Genomic DNA, 15,203 nt, shown 5'->3' with positions numbered 1-15,203 from the left:
GAATGGTCCTCATTCTTCGCCACAGACGCCTCTCAACTCTGGGGAATTGATGAGTGTAGGGAAACTGAGTCAAAAGGACGCAAAGTCTGGGAGATGGAGATTGAAGATAAGACTATTTAAAAGCTCTTTTGGGCGTGGTATCCTGCCTTTAATCTCAGCACTTGGGAAACAGGCAGGCAGATCTCTGTGAGATGGAGGCCAGCCTGGTCTACCCAGTGAGTTCTAGACCAGCCAAGGTTACTTAGTAAGACCCTGACTCAAAAGTTTTCTGTCCATAACTCCTAAAAGCCACATACAGTTAATAATTGTACACACACACACACACACACACACACACACACACACACAAACCCATTCTTATTGCCAAAGGATATTGTGATTAGATTTATGCCAAATCTTCCTTTTGACCTGTATTCTTTCCATAGCCCCAAGTCTGCTTCGTAGCTGGTTTTCAAAAACCTCTAGGCAATTTAGCAATACTGTCCTATATATTTCCCAACTCTTTTACATCCGGGGACTGAAAAAGAATCTCTTCCCCAGAGGGTGCACGGTCTAGCTCAATGCACACCTTCATATACGTCATAATACAGGCCACACTATTGGTGCTTTTAAAAGGGAATGAACGGGGTTGGGGATTTAGCTCAGTGGTAGAGCGCTTGCCTAGGAAGCGCAAGGGCCTGGGTTCGGTCCCCAGCTCCGAAAAAAAGAACAAAAAAAAAAAAAAAAGGGAATGAACAAGGCCAAGGCAGGTCAGCTGATAGAAGACTCACCTGGCCCCTAGGGGGTCCCCAGTTCAATGCCCAGCATTTCCAGGTGTGGTGGCTCATGCCTGGAATCCCAGCACATAGGCAGGAAGATCAGGTATTTGGTCATCCTCAGCTACATAGCAGGTTGGGGGCCAGCCTGTGCTACATGACAGCCTGTCTTAAAAGATAAATGCCTGGAGAGGTGGCTCAGTGGTTAAGAGCACTGACTGCTCTTCCAGAGGTCCTGAGTTCAAATCCCAGCAACCACATGGTGGGATCACAACCATCTAATGGGATCTGATACCCTCTTCTGGTGTGTCTGAAGACAGCTACAGTGTACTTATATATAATAAATAAATCTAAAAATAAAGATATCTGGATCAGATGAATAAGTCAATGCCTTGGTCCCTTTACACTCACTGTAGCAGAACACCACAAATTCACTGGCTTGTGAAAACAAGCGTTTGTTTCTCACTGAGAAATTGAAGATCATTGTTGGTTTGAAGATGGCAGATTCTCACTTTATCCTCATGTGGTAGAAGGAAAGAAAGGCGGATCTTTGAGAGCACTGATGGCGGGGATAAAGGCTCTGTCTCCTGTCAATCATCTCCAAAGGCTCCCTCCCTTAATCCCATCGGTGTGAGAGGTAGGAATTCAGCAAAGGGATTTGCAGAGGATTCAAACATTCAATCATGGCAGTCATTTAAAACAAAAAAATCCTACTATCTAGGCAGAGTCAGCATAAACCTTTAATGCGAGCACGCAGGAGCCAGAGACAGGTAGATCTTTGGGTTCAAGACCAGCCTGGTCTACAGAGTGAGTTCCAGGACTGCCAGGGCTACATGGAGAAACCCTGTCTTGAAAAACAAACCAAAGGAAAAACTTTTTTTTTTTCCGGAACTGGGGACCAAACCCAGGGCCTTGCGCTTCCTAGGCAAGTGCTCTACCACTGAGCTAAATCCCCAACCCCTCAAAGGAAAAACTTTAAAGACTTGTTTATTTTATTGGATACATTTGAGTGCTTTGCCTACCTGTATGTATGTGCACCACATGCGTTCCTGGTGCTCTCAGAGCCACCATGTGAGTTCTAGAAACAGAACCTGGGTTCTAGTCCTAGAACAGCGGCAAGTGCTCTTAACAGCTGAGCTACCCCCTCTCCAGTCCCTCTTGAAACTTTTCCACCCGGGACTGCTTTCTCTCAAGAAACGTTTTCATCGCCTTAGGCACATCGGCGCATACACATGTAAAAGAAGCAGGCAAATCAAACACTTAAAGAGATCATAAAGAAACAACCTTCCCCCCTCCCCCCAGCTGAGGATTGAACCCAGGGCCTTGTGCTTGCTAGGCAAGCCCTCTACCACTGAGCTAAATCCCCAACCCCAAGAAGCAATCTACTGGGGTCACCTGCGGAAGTTCTGCTCAGGGTTCTCACTCTTGCCGCCTGCTCTCACCGCCAGGATCTGATCCCTCTAAATAAGGACTGAACGTGTGCCACCAGTGCTTCTGCAGTCAGTACGCAAAGGACATAGGCTTCATTAAGTTGGGCTAAGCGACCCGAATGGATTATTTTCGACTGTCTACCCAGTGAAACTGATCGTGCTAGTCTTTGTGCACAAAGAATAAAAAAGTGAAGGCTTGAAAAAAAAAAAAAAAGAAGGGTTGGGGATTTAGCTCAGTGGTAGAGCGCTTGCCTAGCAAGTGCAAGACCCTTGGTTCAGTCCCCAGCTCCGAAAAAAAAGAAAAGAAAAAAAAAAAAAGAAATACTTTAAAACAATTATTTAAAGCCAGCAAGATGGCTCAGGAGTCTTTTGCTGCCAAGCCTAGCAAACGGAGTTTGATCCCCAGGAACCACGTGGTAGAAGTGCAGATCTGGGGCTGGATGGATGGCTCATTGGTTAGGAGTACTGACTGCTCTCCCAGAAGTCCTGAGTTCAAATCCCAGCAACCACATGGTGGCTCACAACCATTTGTAACGAGATCTGATGCTCTCTTCTGGTGTGTCTGGAGACAGCTAAGTAAGTGTACTTATAATAAATAAATACATACATACATACATGCATACATACATAAATACATAAATCTTTTTTTAAAAAAAGTACAGATCTGACCCTCTCAAGCTGTCCTCTGATTTCCACATATGCACTCTCTCTTCCACACACAAATAAATACGATACAATTTTTTAAAAGTTATTTGGTGTGCGTAGAACTTCGCCATCATTAAAGGCGAAAGCAAGCAGGTGTAATCCAGGTCTGAGGGAAGCAGAAACAGAAACAAATGGGGTAACATAAGTTCAAGGCCAGCTTGGTCTACATAGCAAGTTCCAGACTGACCAGGGATATGTGCAGTGGTCTCTAAAGGACATGGGGGAGCCTGGGGTGCAGCTCTTGCCTTTGAGGCAGAGGCAGGCAGATCTCCGAGTTTGAGGTCAGCCTGGTCTCCAAACAAAAGTGTGGGGGCAAGGGTTATCGATCCTTCAATAAAATGTTTGTCGCTGCAAGAATCTGAGGTCTATTCTCTGAACCCACAAAATAAAAGCCAAGTCCAGTGATTCACACGTAATCCCAGCACCAGGGAAGGAGCCAGGCAAATCCCTAGGGCTGCTGGCCAGCCAGTGTAGCTTAAACAGTTCCTCAAGAGTTGATCTCCGACCTGCACACACGTGTTCACCCACGTGCACATTCATCTACGTACACCTAAACATGCCTGCACGAGCACATAAAGAAGGACAAAAAGTGGGGCTGGAGAGATGGCTCAGTGGTTAAGAGCGCCCGACTGCTCTTCCAGAGGTCATGAGTTCAATTCCCAGCAACCACATGGTGGCTCACAACCATCTGTAAAGAGATCTGATGCCCTCTTCTGGTGTATCTGAAGACAGCTACAGTGTACTTATATATAATAAATAAATAAATCTTTAAAAAAAAAAAAAAAGAAGGACAAAAAGCAATTTTGCATGTTAATGAGACAAGGATATTTGTTTACTTTTGCATAAATCTCACCTCAATATTTGATACCGTGGGACGCAGAAACTTCTTCAGTGTTTTCAGAGTGAGGCAATATTTTGATCCTATAATCAGCAATGCCGACAGAGCTTCTCCTCACCAATATTGTACCAAACAGCAGACACATGGGTGGGGCCACTTCAGACGTTGTTGGAAATGCTGTCTTAAACCCAGGCCAAAGGTCAACTATTTTCTGTAATGGAACACGAACAACTCAAACGGCAACTTTTACAGTCAAATGTTCTAATAGAAAACAGTCAAAAGGGGTTGGGGATTTAGCTTAGTGGTAGAGCACTTGCCTAGGTTCGGTCCCCAGCTCCAGGAAAAAAAAAAAAAAAACAGTCAAAAGATTTATTAATCTGCTATGAGTGGCATAAAAAAAATTTCCTGTTTTCTGCAATTGAACGGTTGTGTTTCCTAAGGGCAGAAAACTGTGTGTACAGGGTAGGAACACTGCCCTGCCTAGTTTCCGTATTCATTGGTAATGTGTGGTGTGAAAACCCATTCACTGCAGAGCATGACCACCGTGTGCTCGATGCTACAGAAAAACTATGCAAGCGCCAGAAACATCACAGCTTCGCCACCAGCTTGGGTTTTGAAATAACTTTTTGCTCTTTGCACATTCAGAAGCCTTTACTAATGTCATATATTTTGTGATCCTCCCCATTCAGTTCCCCACAGTTTAAGATGCTGGGGCGGGGGGCACAAAATTGCAGTATTTTCCAGACTAAACTGTTCATCTGACCTGCCTTGAGACTCCCTTTATGTACAAGTCACTGGAGGAGTTTAGAAACCAAATTCTGCATTAAAAAAAAAAAGTTCTCGGGGCTGGAGAGATGGCTCAGCGGTTAAGAGCACTGAACTGTTCTTCCAGAGGTCCTGAGCTCAATTCCCAGCAACCACATGGTGGCTCACAACCATCTGTAATGGGACCTGGCACCCTCTTCTGGTGTGTCCGAAGACAACAATAGCATACTCATATACATAAAATAAATTCTTAAAAAAAAAAAAAAAAAAGAGGGCTGGGAGAGATGGCTCAGCGGTTAAGAGCACTGACTGCTCTTCCAGAGGCCTTGAGTTCAAATCCCAGCAACCACATAGTGGCTCACAACCATCGGTAATGAGATCTGATGCCCCCCTTCTGGTATGTCTGAAGACAGCTACAGTGTACTTATATAGAATAAATAAATAAATCTTTAAAAAAAAGAAAGAAAGAAAGGGAGAGAGGAGGGGATGGGGGAGAGAACGAGAGGAGAGGAAAGGAGAAAAAGAAAAGAAAAGGAAAGGAAAAAAGATTGAAGGTGGTGGTCTCGTGAACCCTTCGGGAGCTCATCTTGCTGAATCGTTCGTCAATGGTGGCCTGGGAACTACAATCCCCACAATGCTCTGAGACGTGGATCATGTGGGAGGGAAGGTCAAATCAAAGACGAAAGACGGGCCGCTTTCCCCACAACCCTTTGCGGCTACCAAGATGGTAGCACCCAGCGGTGCCATGAGCGACTCGGAGAGCAGCAGCAGTGACAGCAGCGATGCCGAGGAGTTGGCGCGGTGCCGCGAGGCGGCAACGCCCGCCTGGGGGCTGGAGCAGCGCCCGCGGGAAGCGGAGAGACCCGCAGCCGGTAGGGGGGCTGTCCGAGGGCCGGGGCTGAAACGGATGCGTGGTGGGGTGCGGACCACGGCGTCCTGACGTTTTGAAGGAGCTTTCTTCTGATGCCTTTATTCCCGTGGAGGCCACAGAGGCACCTAAATGCCTTCTGACATGCGTCTCATGTCCTCCCCCTGGGAAAGTAACCCATCACCTGTCTAGGATGACTAAGATGCACCTCCTTCCTGTATTCTCAGAATCCCCTTTTTCCAGGCCCTCATATGCTGTCACACTGAGGCTGAGGTCACCAGTGAGTATACCTAACGGAGAGATTCTCTAGCAAACTGGGGATGAATCCGAAATCTGCCAGTATAAGGGTTCTTAATCATGGTTAGAGAACCCAATGCTGCATCTTGTACTTTCATTAGCTCCTCGTTGAAATTTAACATCTTTTTCTCTCACGCATGAGAGCAACGAGCCACAGTCACATGATGATCCCTGTTGGTTTGTCCCAGCAGACATCACCATATTGTTATATCACGTTGCAGCTGTTTACAGATAACATCCAAGTATTTTATTCACAATAGCTGTGGGGAAAAATAATTTATGCTCTCCTCTACTTTAAAGCTCTGGTGATGTCTAATCCCATCTCCAGACCAGTGAGTTAGCTCAGCAAATGCTACACAAACCCGCAAACTGCACCGGATTCCCAGTACCCATAGGGGAAGGAAAGGATTGACTCCCAAAAGGTGTCCTATGACTTAGGCACACAACAATACGTATTTTCAAGTCTAGGAAGGGGCCCGATGTAAAAAACAAAGTATATAACTTACAGTGGTGTTTGTTGTTGTTTTTGGAGACAGGGTCTCTCCGTGTACCTTTGACTGTTCTGGAACTCACTATGTAAACCAGACTGGCCTTAAACTCATAAGAGATCCGCCTACTGGGGGTTGGGGATTTAGCTCAGTGGTAGAGTGCTTGCCTAGCAAGCACAAGACCCTGGGTTTGGTCCCCAGCTCCTAAAAAAAGAAAAGAAAAGAAAAGAAAAGAGAGAGAGAGAGAGAGAGAGAGAGAGAGAGAGAGAGAGAGAGAGATCCGCCTGCCTCTCCCTTCTGAGTACTAGGATTAAAGGCATGTGGTGCCAAGCCTGGTTTTAAAATGCCAAGCCTGGTTTTAAAAGTGATCTTTAAATTTTTTTTTATTACATTTTATGCTGTGTGTCTGTGCGGATGCACACAGGTGTCATGGGACACAGGTGGAGCTCAGAAGTCAGTCCTCTCGACTGCCTTGTGGGTCTGGGGAATCAAACTGAAGTTGTTAGGCTTGGTGGCAAGTGCCTGGAGAGCTACCTTGCCTTCAATGGAGGGTAATCGACTCACTTTACAGATGTAAACAACACAAGCTTTGTGGAGTTAAATGTCTCACCCTGGGTGTGGAGTTTGACACTGTCTTTATTTGAGGGGGAGGGGGTGTGGGGAGGGAGAACATCACCATTGCTCTGTAATCATAACAGGAGCTACTCCTCGTGACTTTCAGAAACCAGATATCCATCTCCCATGCACCCACAGCCAGCGGCATGGGGCATTTGAGAGCACGCTGACAGAACAGGGTATCAGACAGACACACTGACTGCATAACGGCATAAGCACAACGGTGGCCCTGGAGTTGATGCAAGCTCTGCCACGCTGGGCGCCTCAGCTATCCTTTCTGTTCCCTTGGCATAAGCCCGCTTTGTCCCATAATCCACATCAGAACCTCAGAGCCTTTTTTCAGTGTCTCTTCCCATACAACATCTAGCCTGTTGCATCCTCAGAGGCCTGGGTGATGGATGCAGACCTCCCGTCTGCCCTTGGCCTCTTGGGTCTCATTCTATCTGAGGTAAAGCTAAACTGTTTTCTCTCACCGGTGGCCTTTACCCCACCATAGCCCTTCTTTCTCCGATCCCTCACATTGCCCCTCTGAGAGGCCTGGGTAATCTCGCCCCAACAAAGTCGCTGCTCTCCCCGCCACACCAGCAGCCAGCTGGCTTTCAGTACCACAGTTTCCTGTCTTCACAGGCTTGCTTCCCTGTGCCTGGGGACACTCCCAGGTCTCCCCTTGATTCACAGCTTCGCCTCAAGTATCTATCTGCCCAGCTGTCATCTATCTGAACAGTTCCCCCACACTGTACCCCTTGCCTCCTTTGTTTTCTGTTTTTTTATATGCTTGCTGTTAGCCAGTTAACACATTATGTATGAATGTCGTCTACCATCCACGTTCACCCAAGAACATACATAAGTCCTCCAAGGACAGCGCCATCTGTCTGAGTTATTCAGGTTGGGCATCTGCTTTGTAACAGCCACACACAGCATTTTCTTGGACCGACTCCACCGCCAGCATCCCCAGTGGTCGCCCCTCCCACAGCACACAGCGCAGCACTAGCAGTCACGCCATAAACCATAGTCAAATTATACCTGGGCTTGCCTGGTACACATTATCAGGCCCTCTGGAGCCAAAGGACCTCCCAGCTCCTTCTAGCTCCCCTTAAATCAGCTACTCGTCTTGCATGAGCTCAAGGCCAGCCTGGACTATGTAACAAAATCTCATTTTAAAAAAAAAATTAGCTTTTAGACTCTAGCCAAGTTATTTTACACATCTTTGACTTTACCCCTTTCATACAATGGGGATAATGGTCACCTCTCAAGTAGAAACTGGGGTTCCCTGAGTCCACTCTGTAAGTGCCATTTTTTTTTTCATTGCTCCACAGGTGCTGCAGATACACAGGCGCCAGCCCCCCAGCCAAGCCGCAGGTACTGTGTGCTCTGCACAGAAGCTTCATTGAGCCATTCAGCACCACTGGTCCCCCCTGTGCATGCCAGACGCTAGGTTAGACCACAGGATGTCAGAGGGAACAGGACAGGCATCCCCTCCTAGTGAGGGCAGCTTCTGAGTGGTCGGGAAGTGATGTCTGTTGTGTGTGTTGTAGGCGTGAGGTGAACCAGCATGATGAAGATGGCAACGAACTTCAGACCACTCCTGAGTTCCGAGCCTACGTGGCCAAGAAACTGGGAGCACTGCTGGACAGGTGAGCGGTAGCACGCGCCATCCCGTGATCCTCTTGCCTCAACCTCCCAGACTCTGAGGTTACGACTTCATATCCCAAACCCAGCCAGAAAAGAAATAAAAAGTTTTTAAGTTGAAAGACAAAAGGTATTTTTGTTGTTACTCGAAACGTCACCCTTGGTCTGGCACCTCCTCTCCCCCAGCTCCATTGCTATCGCAGAAGTATGGAAGAAGACCCAGCAGGCCAGGTTGCAGCAGGAGGCCAAGGAGCAGCAGGAGGCCAAGGAGCAGCAGGCGGCCAAGGAGGAGCAGGCAGCCAAGAAGGAGGAAGACGGTAAGTCCTCAGAGTGCAGATCAGTGCTGCCGTGGGGAGGTGCTGCTGTGCACCTGTGGCCAGCAGCACCATGAGTGGGCATCTTCTTGTATCTGCTGTGCCCACACACACCCTGAGGTAAGAGATAGAGCACCCCATTCCCCGGAGGAGCTAGCCCTCAGATCTCCCACTTGCCCTGGTACCCACAGCATTTTGGCTTCTTATTCTAGTCTTTCCCTCCCACTCTCTCTGATCCTGTCCCATACTTGGGCCCTCTTGGAGGCCATCACAGGTAAGAGACTCAATTGTGGACTTCTGAAGCCACTAGAGGCTGGGTAAGGTGGAGCCTGCTTTTAATCCCTACATTTGAGGCAGAGGCAGGTGGATCTCTGCAAGTTCAAGACCACCCTGGTCTGCATAGCTAGTTTCTGGACAGCCAGGGATATACACAGAAATCCTGTCTCCAAACAAATGAAGTCCACCAGAAGCCCCTGAAGCTCGCTGTCTGGATGTGGCAGCCGGTCAGTGCCCCTCAAGCCTCCCAGCCTCTGGCTCCATAGGAGAGCAAGCAGGCCTTGCCTCAGACCAGCTTCAGGTTGCACGTTTACAACAGAGGTGCTAAAGCCCTTGCCACTAGACTGGGAGTACCTGAGAACGGGCTGCATGCTCGGCTCCTGGAGGAAGGGTCAGCGTCTGCCTTACCGACTGCTGGCTCCGTCCTGTGGTTCCTAGGCTTCCGCCTTTTCTTCACATCTGTCCCCGGAGGCCATGAAAAGGAAGCTTCTCCAAGACCCTGCCGAAAGCGCCAGCCCCCCAGCTCCAGGTAAGAAAGAACTCACAGCCTCTCCTGAGTGAGCCTGAGGAATAAATAGCTAAGCAGCCCCAGTCAGGCTCAGACCAAAGGAAGAGACCGTCAGATAATAGGGCAAAGTGTTCACCTAGCAGGAAGGCCCAGGATCTTCTCCCGGGAGCTAAGGGGCTGTACATTGTCTCTATCATCCATGCTGACTGAGAAGCTCTGGGAGGTTTGGGCACTGTCAGGACCCTTATTGTAGATGAGACGTGAGGTACATAATGTGGTCACATGACTGATAAGCAGAGAAGCTGATCCTAGAACCTGAGCTACTTGGCTGCCTCCTTCTGGTCGGGAGGCGGCCGGGAGCTTTGAGGCCCGTCCAGATAACCTGACTGCTCACCACGGTAACAGTGAGGACAGTGACGAGGAATTGCAGCGGTGCCGGGAGGCAGCTGTGTCCGCTTCAGATATTCTCCAGGAGTCAGCCATACACTGCCCTGCCAAGGTCGAGAAGGAGGCCGAGAAGAAGAAGTTGAAAAAGAAAGCCAAGAAGAAGGCAGACGCTGACCTGGCTGCAGCCACAGGTCTGGAACAGGTAAAGGAGGCGGGTAGCGTCAATGGGGACCCAGTGTTGTCTGGGACCAAAAAGAAAAAGAAGAAAAAGGCCAAGAAAGCTAGAGAGGCTTCCCTGTGCCCACCAGCAGAGTGTGCAGCGGCTGAGCCTAAGAACTGACTGCAGGCTGTAGGTAGGTCCTGAGGTCACCAGCTCTGAGGATACTAACCCAGGGGGTTAGGGCAGAGCCAAGCCACACTCCGTTTCCAGCTTCCCGCACTGACTGCCCGCAGGTGACTTTAGTTGGGCTTGCCCAAGAGTGCAAGCAAAGGAGTGGGTATATGGGGGGGAAGTCTGTGCAAGGCTGGAATGGACTTGTGGTTCCAGAACATTCCATCGCCTCAGGAAGTACGACTCTTCCAGCTTTTGAGACTGAATCTCACAGCATCCATCTTCCCGACCTGTGCAGCCTCGGATGACAGTTGTCTTCGAGAATGATGGGGAGGGGTCTTCAAGCTACTGAGGCCCCAGAAAACTTCTGTACCTCCCCCCCAACCCATACAGACTTAATAGCATTGTCTGGAAGAGAAGGAAAGATATCCCCCACCTCCTTCTCCCCCACATTTGTGTGTAACGTGTTAATTTGTTAATAACACAGGTAAACCATTTCACTCTCTGAAAACCAGGTGCCAGAGCACTGAGCACCTACTTAGTGGAAGGAAAGAGAAAAAGGGAAATAAATTATCAGGTGACCCAGACTAGTACTGTGTCCTGGTCAGTACCAACCCTTTTTGTTTATTGTTTGTCTGTGTCTCTGTAGCTCAACCTGGCCAGTCTCCTGGTTTGCCTCCTGCGTAGTTACAAGGAGCTGTCAGTGCGTTGTTGTTTGAGTGCCGGGGATCAAACCCGTGGCTTTACACTTACCAGGCAGGCATTGTGCCACCGAGGCACATCCTCTGTGCTCAATGTTAGGGGGACGTCTCATAAAACCACAGTGGGATCCTTCCACCCACACCCCGGATACGCTTTGTCACCCCAGCTTAAGACTCTGGGAATGGCACCACACCTGGACTGGGTGGGTTTCTTGCAGTACCGAGGAGGACACAGAAATCCAGGCAGTCACCTCACCTCATTTCCAGTTGAACAAAAAGATGTGTAAACACATATCCCATGAGCCTGCCGACAGCTCAGGCCCCTGCCTTCACCCTGCTTCCCTCTGCCTTCCCTCCACCGTCCCTCCTGGTCACAGATGCCTAGGTAATCAGGAAGCTACTACACACTTCTTACTGGCTTTACTAAAAGTTAAATAAACATCTAGGCTTGCCCATGACCGGCCGTAGGCTGCAGGGGGCGCTGGCTCTTTCCAGGCTGAGGGGGGAGCCCACTGAGGGCCAGGCTCTCTGCAGCAGGCCAGAGATCAGAATAGCTGCCAGCCCCTAGCCCCTTGGGTGGCTTCTCTCTGCTGGTCTCAGCACTCTCTCCACTAGACATTGCTCAGGCCTTGTCTTCCGAGTTCTACACGTCTCTCACACCAGGAAGGAAGTTGTAGGGCCCTGCAGCCAGAGGAGGTGATTGCCTAGGATGTGACCTTGGCATGAGTTACGTGCCCTAAGGAACAAGGGTGACAATCTTAGCCCTGAAGCAGCCTTTCTAGTGCAGGCAAGATGCCAAGCTGGCATCAGAAGATACGGTCACGGAAACAAATGAGGTCCTGGGGCCGGGAGGAAGAGCGACTTAGTAGGGGAAAGCCTAGGAGAGCCCTGCTCCCTAGGCTCCCAAGCCTAGCCAGAGAACTGCCTGGAAGATCCTGTGGAGGGAGGGTAACCCACCAAGAGGCACATGGGTCTCTGGCGCAGGGTGGAGTGGCCTGGGAGGCACAGGAGACAGATGGCAGCCATGTTGATGTAGGGCCTCCGAGCTCAGCAGAGATCCTTCAGGGCCTGCAAGCTCTGACTGGAGGGTGCCAGCAATACAGGCTTCCCCCTTCTGTTCCAAGCATTAAGTTTTCTATTCTAACCAGCAGGGATGGCGGTCCAGATTGGGCTGTCCTCCGGCTCCTTGAGGCTTGCCCCTCAGGCTGAGGAGACACCTCAGAGCCATCCCTTTCTGATGATGGAGGAGCAGCTGCAGCATGAAGGCATAGAGTTCTGGGAAGGCCAGCAGCCTGTGGCAGGTGGCAGGCTCCAACACCCTCCAGGCAGCATGGCTGTGGCCCTCCTCTCCCCCTGTGCAGGCTCTGGGAGCCCAGCTCCTGGGAGGCAGTCACCATGGTTACTGGGAGGAGGAGGCCATCTGGGTGGAGATAAAAGTCTCGATGACACCGTGGTTGGATGGCAGCAGGTGGCTGTGCCCGTTGGAGTCAGAACTCTGGTACAACACCAGGCTGCTGGAGGACACTGCAGAAGCAAACGAGGTCACAGGCAGTCAGCCAAGTCCCCTCGGACCCTTCCCCACCCGTTCATCTCTAGGGATGCTCCAGGCGGAGAAAGCAGAGCCCCACATTCTGAATCTACACATTCCAGCTACCCATCCGCCCTTACCCTCAGGGCCCACAGGGAGGCTCCCAGATGCATTAGAGTTCCTGCTCTTCTGGGTGGAAGCAAACGCTAACGTGGCTGTTACTGGTGTGTGTGTGTGTGTGTGTGTGTGTGTGTGTGTGTGTGTGTGTGTGTGTGTGTCTGTTCCTGGGGATTAAAACCCAGGGCCTAGTGCTTGCCTATAGGTATTTTGTAGATGTGGTTAACAGTGAGTTGACTTCAAGTAAAAGAAGCCTTGATGGTGTGGGTGGGTCACATCTAATCAGAAACCTTAAAGTGGAGCCTAAAGAAATCCATCATCAGAATGGAGAGATGACTCAGCAGTTAAGAGCATTGACTGATCTTCCAGAGGTCCTGAGTTCAATTCCCAGCAGCCACACAGTGGCTCACAACCATCTATAATGGGATCTGGCGCCCTCTTCTGGTGTGTCTGAAGACAGCAGCAGTAATACATACATAAAATATAAAATAAAATCTTAAAAAAAAAAAAAAAAGCCATCATTCAAGACCATAGATTTCCCCCTGCTTGGGTCCTGCTGCTGGTCTGTGGTCAGATGACAGACCCACAGCTGTGCCTGTCAAATATCCCCACACATTCCCAGTGCCACAGACTCTGTCTCTGAGAGTTCCAAACTGGTGAAGTGACAGAGAGATGAGCCCTGGGGCTCACTGGGGCTCAGCTTGTCTTTGCCACAACAACTGTGGGAGAGGGGACAGGTCCCTCCCCGTGACTCTGCATTTGCCCAATGAGACAGGAAGTGTCTCCGGTAACCGCCATTACAGCTCCAAGGGCCAGTTGGAGGATCTGAGACTCCATGGGATAGCAACTTCCCTGAAGTCACAGAAGTGGAAGTAGAGGTCGCCCCAGCGCTCACTCCATGGCGCGGTGGGCTGTACACCGAGCAGGTGGAGTCTGACAGGGACTGAGCACATCCAACACAAGACCTCCAGTTTCCCAGATGAGCTGAGAAAGCAGAGCCTTCAGTGCTGGCTGCTCATGTAGAGAACCTCAAGCCCTGAGCACTGAGGAGATGGCGTGGTGGGGAAGAGGACTTCAGGGCAGGTGGGAAGGCTTAGCAGGTGAAGACGCGCGCCACCAAACCTCAACCTCATCTCCTGGGCCCATAGTGGAAGGAGAGAATCAACCTCTGAAAACTGGATGGCCTCCGCTCTCCACACATCACATACATGTCCACACACAAAACATACAACTAAAATACGTTGACGTTTTCAAAAAGAGTGCTTGCCACACAAGCACAAGGAACTGAGTTTGAATCCCTAGCACCCACATAAATATTTATGTCCGCACACGTCTGTGACCCAGTGCTGGGGGGGATAGAAACAGATCCCCGTAGCTCGCTGGCCTGCCAGCCCTGACAAAATGGTGTGCTTCCAGTTCAGCGAGAAGCCCTGACTCTAGGGAATACGACAGAGCTACAGAAAGAAAAAAAAAAAAAAGACACAAAACAACCTCCTCTGGCCTCTGCATGTGCATGTGGGTGTGCACACTCACGTGCACAACACGTATGTGCACGTGCACACACACGCCCAGATCCCTGAGAGCAGCCAAACCATAGGGGTGTCACCTCTGGCTCCCATTATCCCCTACTGCATTTGAATGTCTACCCTGTCCTTTGTCAAGTTAGTGAACTGCCCTTAACTGCATACTTAACTGTGGCTGCCCTTAACTGCCCTTACTGTGGCTGCTTGGCATGCCACAGGCACCACATTCGGCAGGCAGAAGCACTTCCGATCTGCCCCCTGTCCATTGCACACAGCACCTCACCCACTACTGGGGGACCCCAGACGGCTCACCTGTGGGACTGGTGCTGAGCCGGTGAGCAGGCTGCAGGTGCTGGATGTTTGACGGGTCCTGGCTGGGGATGTGAATGGTTGTGGCTGGAGACGACGGCTCATGAAGCCCAGGCTCACTGGAGGCCTCTGTGTCTGAGGTGAAGACCTAGGGAACCAGAATAACCCCCCTGAGCCCTCAGACACTGGAGTGGGCGACTTCAGCGGGGCCGGGCTTCAGGAGGCAGGGCCTTACCTGCTTGGTGGGCGTGAGGCTGGCAAGGGTGCTGAGGTTGGTGTCTGTGATCAGCATGGTCTGCGGAAGCAGGCTTGTATGCGTGTACTGGGCCACCTCAGGCTTGTGGCTGTACAGGGCTGGGAGGAGAAGGTGCAGATAGCTGTGACCCCCCTGGACCCTTCCCCGGAGGCCTCAAGCGTGGGTGGGCATGAGGCTGGATAAACACCCTGATGGCCAGTGCTCATTACAGAGCCAGAAGGAGGAGCAGCCCAGGGAGGGGCCAGCATCAACTCCAGCTCATTTTATGTTTCTGGGCTTTTTGAGTTTGTTTCCCCGACTGCCCCAGGTAGAACACAACCCCAGCTATGTGGACACAAATGCATTGAGCCTCTGTGCTGAGTACGGGCAGTGTATTAGACACACGGATACTGCTGCACTAAATGCAGGCGGTGCCGTCGTACTGAGCGCAGGAACTCTCCAGTACTCGGCTCAGTATCTGACGCTATACAGAGGAACCAAAGTAGCAAGCATGAGTGCTGAGGTGTGTAACGGGTGCGATGCCTCTGAGGGAAAGGCGTCCATCTAGGTGAGCGGGGCAGAAG

The 15,203-nt window shown here is 50.3% G+C and overlaps 2 protein-coding genes across 6 annotated transcripts in view; one reads left to right on the top strand and one right to left on the bottom strand.

Annotated features, from left to right (window-relative positions):
- The first annotated feature begins 5,197 nt into the window (after window positions 1–5,197).
- On the top strand, window positions 5,198–10,821 carry C12h12orf43 (similar to human chromosome 12 open reading frame 43). 2 transcript variants are annotated; one of them, XM_087578123.1, is made up of 7 exons: window positions 5,206–5,365; window positions 8,078–8,120; window positions 8,297–8,395; window positions 8,577–8,707; window positions 9,419–9,509; window positions 9,894–10,077; window positions 10,423–10,793. In XM_087578123.1, the coding sequence occupies exons 1-7, from the start codon at window positions 5,218–5,220 to the stop codon at window positions 10,531–10,533; spliced, it is 807 nt and encodes a 268-aa protein (XP_087434249.1). In that variant the 5' UTR covers window positions 5,206–5,217; the 3' UTR covers window positions 10,534–10,793.
- The window catches only part of Hnf1a (HNF1 homeobox A), a 34,234-nt gene continuing 29,828 nt past the window's right edge, over window positions 10,798–15,203 (bottom strand). For 3 of the 4 annotated variants that reach the window (XM_087577745.1, XM_087577744.1, XM_087577743.1), the window contains exons 9-11: window positions 14,620–14,738; window positions 14,388–14,532; window positions 10,798–12,431 (exon numbers count right to left, since the gene is read on the bottom strand). In XM_087577745.1, coding sequence (XP_087433871.1) covers window positions 12,307–12,431; window positions 14,388–14,532; window positions 14,620–14,738 — 389 coding nt within the window. In that variant the 3' untranslated portion in view covers window positions 10,798–12,306. 4 annotated transcript variants of the gene reach the window in all.

This window comes from Rattus norvegicus, chromosome 12 (genome assembly GCF_021556685.1).
Source record: "Rattus norvegicus strain SHRSP/BbbUtx chromosome 12, alternate assembly SHRSP_T2T, whole genome shotgun sequence".
NCBI classification, from domain to species: Eukaryota; Metazoa; Chordata; class Mammalia; order Rodentia; family Muridae; genus Rattus; species Rattus norvegicus.
Note: the sequence above shows the minus strand (reverse complement) of the source record. Positions and strands in the feature narration are given on the sequence as shown.

Excerpts from the sequence above, each read along its gene's own strand:
- C12h12orf43 (XM_087578123.1), top strand. The coding sequence starts at position 5,218 with ATGGTAGCACCCAGCGGTGCCATGAGCGACTCGGAGAGCAGCAGCAGT. Across the intron at positions 8,121-8,296 it reads GCCCCCCAGCCAAGCCGCAG|GCGTGAGGTGAACCAGCATG; the intron begins GTACTGTGTGCT and ends TGTGTGTTGTAG. Across the intron at positions 8,396-8,576 it reads CTGGGAGCACTGCTGGACAG|CTCCATTGCTATCGCAGAAG; the intron begins GTGAGCGGTAGC and ends CCTCTCCCCCAG.